We start from the raw sequence: 6,853 nt of genomic DNA on the forward strand, positions 1-6,853 counted from the left end.
AATAAAATCAGCAAATAGGTGCTAGAACAGTAGAAAGCTTGGTGGAGGGAGGTTTTGACAGCAACAAACTTCCAAGCAAAAGCTAATCCATACATGGAAGCAAGCAAGAAAGAAACCATCTCTTGATATTCTGTTTAACTGAATGGTCTTTATGCATCTCTTCCCTTAAGATGCTAATGGTATATAATTGCAGCTTCTATTGTCAAGGTATTGCAAATATAATCTAAAACTTTCCTGTCCCCTTTATTCTATTTGTGTGCGTGTTGGCTGTATTTCTAGCTATTTAAATTTTCTTGATAATATTTTCTTTTTCCATTGAATGCAGACAGTTGCAGGGAATTTCTGCCCTCTAGTACTTTTATGAACTGGACCGACTTCATCAGCACAACACTGAATATGTTTTGACCCTTCAGAATTAACTGGCTTCTTCTACACATGACATACAAAATCATTTAAGTAACAATGCAATCTCTAAAAAAATTCTAATAATTTTTTATCTATTCTTTTTAAATAAAACTTAGCTAAACATTGATCCAATAAGGCTCTGTGTCTGTGGTATGGGGTATGTAATGAGAATCAAGGGGAGCCACTTTTTGGAATACTTCAAACTTAATTTCTCATGTCTTTCATAATACCTATTAAAGATAAAGGATTTGTTAGGAGGAAGGAAGTGTAGGATGTTGGAACCAAAAAGGTATATTATTACCCTACAACTAAAAAAGGCTTAATGCAAATTCTTTGCCTGCCTGGCAAAGCATAGTTCATTAGATAAACGTATCTGCATATGAGAAATACATTGAGTCTGATCATGCTATTTGTTTTGTTAAAGATGACGACAGGGAGTAAGAATTATAGTTATTTAATTTGTATATTATGGTAGAAGCCAATGGCTCTGATAAGGAACAGCCCTAACAATACTGTGCCAGATGTTGTACAAGCAATTCCCTCAACAAGTGTAAACTAATTTTGGCTAGAAATGGGTGGAGCCTGCAGGGGAACATATACCTACCATCCTGTCAATGCAGCAAGGCCCACTGTAGTCAATGTCCTAGTGCTCTGTGTCATGGAATTGCAGTATCACTACAGAAATATTAAAAAACCCATGTCTGTTGCAAAATTGCTTGTGCAAAACTTCTCACTTCTAAAATGAAAGTGCAAAATGCTTATTTTATGTAATGGCAATACTTGGCATTTATGTGGCATTTTCTATATACAGCCATGCTGTTAACAACTTATTTTGTATTTTTCTGCAGGGTAAACTGGCCCCAAAATGCATTTCTAGCTCTGCTATCACCACAGGTCACCCAGCAGGGTACCTTAACCACTAAAATATGCTGTGTGCTTATTTCAGTATAACATCCAACTCTTTTTAATTCTCAAAGATAGCTGGAGAAAGGTAGTGTGTGTTAAGAACAGGCATACTTAAAATGAGCAGGACTTCCGATAAAGATACCTGTAAATCAAGAGAAAGAGCATAAATCTTCCTTTCATCATCTTTGAAATGCTGACTCAAAAAGCTGAAGAAATGACTTGTAGTTCTAATGCCTTTAAAAGACTTTTATGCTTGACATCAGCAGTCATGTTGGGTGCTTCAAGCACGTTAAACAGAAGTTTTCTGATTTTAACATTCAAAGTGTATAGATAATACAACCAGGGCAACCAGATTTGAGGTGGGAGGTCAAAACTTACAAACCCTCTTCATTCCCCCTCTCCCCACCCTTCTCCCGCCTCCCACCCCATGCATCTAACAGAGTTAGTAAGAGCCCCGCTACAGCTGAAAGAGAAGTAGTACCAGCTCACACAGCTACCTCTGAGTGCCGCAATGTACATTAGTCTAGAAGATCTAAATTCAATAGACTGGTCTAGGAGAGCTTCAGGAAGTAAAATCTTTCCTCTCTTTGCACAAGTAAATGCTTTGTAGAGCTCACTGGAATAGGTTTTTAACAGCAATAATCAGCTTCCAATGTTTAGATGCTAATAAAAGAATCTCCTTATATGGTCTTATTGATTTAAACTAATAATCTCTGTGTGTGTTTAAGTTAGGAATAACCATGGAGGAACACTTAAAAAAGCAGTGAAGGTTTGTATCATGGAACATATTCCTGTTAAAGAGCCCTAACTGGTCTCCTTTGCACCCTTTCTAAAATGCTGTCCTTTAGCTATACCATATTTTTCCCCTTTCCAGTTACCGAGAAATAAAGTAAACTTTAATCTGAAAGAAAATGTGCTGAAGATGTAAAAGAGCTAAGAATCTGTTTTATTAATAAGCCAACTATATCATTAAAAAAAAAGTGCACGTTTTACATTGAGACATAAGGAATAGGTATACCACATATATTATTTCAGTGTGAATTTGACTTTTGACTTTAAAGTTCTAGCAGTTCCAATAGCGATGTGTATTGTACCTTTAATGGTACTCTCTTTACAAAACAGATATCCCCCCCTCACTTATGAGATGAAAATGATTATTTGACCTTAAAACTCCTTTTTCACTTATGTAAGCCATCCAGCTGCATAGACGTTGAGTTGTAAACTCACAATTTTAGGCCTAGAAAATTGAATATACAGTAGCACTACACTCTGTTGGCAGCAGCAGTTAAGCTTCACAGGAACCCAGATTTATATTACTTTTTATTTTGAAAATGGGATCTCTTTGTTTTACTTTTCAGAGCCACCAGTAATGCTCAGTATTGGTTTGAGTTCTTCCCTGAGCTAATATTTAAAACTCTCAAACTCTTGTTCGATTCAACATTTAAAGCTGAAATAACATAAACAAAGGTGAATTCTGTTGTTGTATTTCCTTTCTGCCTATCTGTGAAAACAGAAAACCAAAGCAAGTAAATAATACGGCATTCTAAAACCACGGAGTATATTTACAGTATATTATTTTGGATGGAAAAATATTTGTCAGATGCACTGCATAGACACTGACTGTATTCTCAACAGATGCTACATGAAAAGTAAACTGGTTTCATTTAAATCGATGCCAAATGTTTTAGTGGAAATATCTAAGCAGTTTACAGAAAATTGTGAAATCCATGAAAAATGTATTTTGTTAAGTTACTTTTTAACCTGGAACCCCCAGCCAGCTCCCTACCTAAGAGGAAAGAAATAGTCTGTAGCCTATTAAAACTACTGCTGATTAAAGTCCAGGTTTATAAGAAATGAGAATATTCAATCTATTAAGAAATGTCAAGAACTGAGAAAAAAAAAAGTGAGATTCAAGACCGTGGCAAAGCAAAATGTATCAATAAAAAGTTAAAACTGCATGAATTCAAATTAAGACAGAGGATTAGTGAACTTGAGTCAAATGGAAGGATTCAGAAGATTAGGTATGGTGCACTACCACTGGTAAACAAATTTTGCACCAGCCAGCCGGACTGAAAAAATATTGTTACCATATGGAATGCAAGCTTCATTAAGGGAAGCAATAAGGGAGCTATGGTAAGCATGTAATCTTCTAATGGCGTAAAGCTAGAGTTAGCACTTGTCATTGCAGCATGCTTCTTTTTACATTAATCACTGAGAAACAAAATTGCTAAACCCACAGCATAGATGCCTATACTTCTGTGTAATCTTTAATGCTCATTACAACTGAACAGTATACTGGCAGGGAACATCTGAATTGCAGACCCTGGAACAGAAATCAGAAGCCATCCGATCGAATTTTTATCCAGCACCACTGATTTCCAAACTTCCATAAACAAACTTGTTATTCAAAAATAAAGCATCTTCCGCAGCACAGGGTTTAGTGAAAGATAGCTCACTGAGGAATTCCTCTGTAATAAAGTATCTGCCGTCCATGGCTGTCTTAAAATACACATTAATTGAGCAGGGGCTCCAAATTTAATACACAAGTGTCAGTCTGAGTTTTTAAACTGTGTTTAACTAATATCGAAATATTTTTAAAGGAAATTATTTCCATCACAGATCAGGACACCTAATAATAGATTTTCCCATATACCACACCCATGCAACTAAACTATAGATGCATTGATTACCGGTCATTATTCAAAGACACCTGACTGGAATACTGAAAGATCCATATCTGAAAATGTATTTTACAGCACACAGCTCACACATGCAGGCTCTAACAGCAAACATTAATACGGCAAGTGTCTGAAGGTTGTGTTTCAAACATCTGCGGAGGGCAGTGATGAAGAACCAAACAGGTCTGAACCCAAGCACCAATTTCTGTTTTCTCCAGAAAAAGGAAATATTTGCTGAAGCTCATGCTGCAGTTGTTTCGGTTTTAGGGGCTTACTGGGTCTCTCCTGAGCCATTACAGCTTTCAGAAGCTTAGGAAGGAGGGAGGAAAATATACCTGATAGGAAGAAGCAGCAAACTTGTTCCAGGGGAAAATTTTAAAAAAGAAACAAACAGAAAAAATCCTCCCCCAAACTTGACAGAGTGGAAATGTGCGGGAACCAGGCAGAAGGGAACTCCCTGAGAACTGCCACTGTGATACATGGAGAAACAGGGGCATTAGAGGAGAATAATAGGGACACGCCTTGGAAATCCACCAAAGCACTGGGCTGGGGTAGCTCTGGGGAGGGACACAGAGGAAAAGAAGAAAGATGTTGGGGAAACCGAGGAAGGAAGGGGTCCTCCTAAGTAGGGCTACTTGGCAGGAATGACTGAGCAGTACTTTCAAAGTGGTACCTCCTCCTCCCCTCCCAGACCTCACACTTTACTCTTCCAGAGCTGCTTGGACTTGAGGTCTTGGGTTTGGGGAGGGGGGTTTATTTGAATGCTGTCTGTATTTTTATTTTGCGATTCACACCATCTTTCTGCAATGCCTGTCACCGCACGTCCATCTTCCCCATCGCCCGGGGGGCAGCCCGCGGAGCGCGATGCCCAAGAGAAAGTGGCTCTGCCCTCGCCTGCCCCGACAAGTAAAGAAGAGGCTGGGTCTCCTACCTAAGCACAGCCGTGTCCCCTTTCCTGACCACCAGGTTGTCCACAGCTGCCCCCGGGAAGTCCAGGCTCTGTCCAGCCGGGAGGCAGGAGGGCAGCAAGCAGCAGAGGCTGAGGAGCACGGCGGCCAGCCACTGGTTGGAGCAACAAGCGCCCTGCACCAGCATCATCATGTCCATCCCTGCTCAGCGCTGCGCTTCCAGCTCCTCTCCGGCCCCCGGCCCCCGGTGCTCCCTGCAGCCAGGCAGCGCGGGCACTGGCGGAGCGGTGCCTCTCCTCCTCCGCCTCCTCCTGCGGCTGCGGCTGCTGCTGCGGCTGCTCTCCCCCGGCCCGAGCGCGGAGCAGCCTGTGCTCGGGGGGCTCGCACACCATCTAGCGAGGAGGGGAGCGCGCTGGAGACTGAGCGCGGCGGCGGCGGCGGCGGCGGCGGCGGCGGCAGACGGCCCCCAGGCTCGGAGCCGGTTGCCATGCAGCCGTTTCCGTAGCAACTCGCCCTGGTGACGGGCGGTGGAGCAAGAGGGAGGGGAACGAATCCGAATGCTGGGGGGGGGGGCAAATAAATAAATAAAGGGATAAGGAAACCGAGGAGGGGATGAGGCGCCGTAAATAAATGTCCCTGCCGCAATTAAGCGCCTTGATTGCGGGGCCCGGGCAGCCTCGCCGAGCCCGGCCCGCTTGCAGGCAGGGTGGCGGGCGGGGCCGGCCCCGGCTTGCAAGAAACCCGGAGCCGGTGGCCAGCAAGATGGGACGAGCAAACCCCCCGCTCCCTGCTCTGGGCTGGGGGCTTGCGAGGCGAGAGCCGAAAAAGCGGGGCACATCCTCACAGCGGCGGGCAGAGGAGAAGAGAGAGCCCCTCTTCTTCCCAGGACCCGGCCCCCCCCCCCCAAACTGCCCGCCCGGTCTCCCCAGGGCAAGGATGAGCCCCTTCACCCTGTGCCACCCAAGGGCGGCTGCGTGCCAGGGCCCACGGGCCCTCGACAGCATGGCCCTTGCTTGCTCGACTTCTCCTGGGCTCAGAGCAAGCGGAGACCCCCGTGCTCGCCTGGCCAGGGAAACGCCGCCACCGCGGAGGCCGTCTTCCTAGTCCCGCCCGGGGAAGACCACTGCTAGCACGGGATAGTACCTGCTGAGGTAAAGTGTGGTAAAACCTCCCACGTCCCTACTGGAGGGGGAAGGTCTTGGCTTGATGCCGGCTTTATGAAAACGGGAGACTCTTCCCTAGCTTGCTCCTGCGGCCCTACAGCTGAGGGCAAGCAAAACTCAGGGGCATCCAAACCCCAAGCCTCAGGGCTTCGGCCTTCAAGTAAGATGCCCACCAAAGGTTTTGGAAACATCTGAAGCCCCAGATGGAGGTGGAGGATGTTTGCCGGCAGTAGGGCCACTTGTGGTTCTGGACTGCCTCACCAATTTGGAATTTGAGTTAATTTGGCTTGGAAGACAGTCAGTTTAAATAAATAGTAATAAAACAACATCCCTTGTTTGCTCCTGCGGCCATACAGCTGAAGGCAAGCAAAACTCAGGGGCATCTGAATCCCAAGCCTCCAGGCTTGGGCCTGCACGCAGGATGCCCGCCAAGTGATTTGGAAGCCCTGGGAAGGGGTGCAGGATATTTGCCCGTAGTAGGACCACCCATGGTTCTTGAATGACTCATGGATTTGGATTCAATTTGGCTGATTTGGCTTGGTACATGAAAAATTTTCCATTAAAGCAAAAAAAAAAGAAAAGCACGACCCTTAACAGTTCAGACAGAGCAATTTTTGATTGGGAAAGAACAAACTGTAAACCGTTATAAAACCTGAGGCTCTGAACTGCCACATAATGCTTTGACTCCCAGAGAAAAGTCATCGGCCTCAGTAACCTTTGTTCAAATCAAAGGTGGAGATAAGTTTAGCAGTAAGTAGTTGCATGATTGATTATCAGGGGGAAGCAATAGACT

At 44.4% G+C, this 6,853-nt stretch overlaps 1 protein-coding gene across 3 annotated transcripts in view; it reads right to left on the bottom strand.

Annotated features, from left to right (window-relative positions):
• NEGR1 (neuronal growth regulator 1) overlaps positions 1-5,328 on the bottom strand; it is a 658,921-nt gene extending 653,593 nt beyond the window's left edge. Inside the window, exon 1 of one of the 3 annotated variants that reach the window (XM_090049615.1) lies at positions 4,921-5,324. In XM_090049615.1, coding sequence (XP_089905741.1) covers positions 4,921-5,096 — 176 coding nt within the window. In that variant the 5' untranslated portion in view covers positions 5,097-5,324. Of the gene's footprint in view, positions 1-4,920 lie in introns of all 3 variants that reach the window. The other 2 variants (XM_090049617.1, XM_090049614.1) reach the window with 2 other exon arrangements.
• Between the last annotated feature and the right edge of the window lie 1,525 nt (positions 5,329-6,853).

The sequence above is a fragment of the Crocodylus siamensis genome, chromosome 5, assembly GCF_052110815.1.
Source record: "Crocodylus siamensis isolate JL-2025a chromosome 5, ASM5211081v1, whole genome shotgun sequence".
Taxonomy (NCBI): Eukaryota; Metazoa; Chordata; order Crocodylia; family Crocodylidae; genus Crocodylus; species Crocodylus siamensis.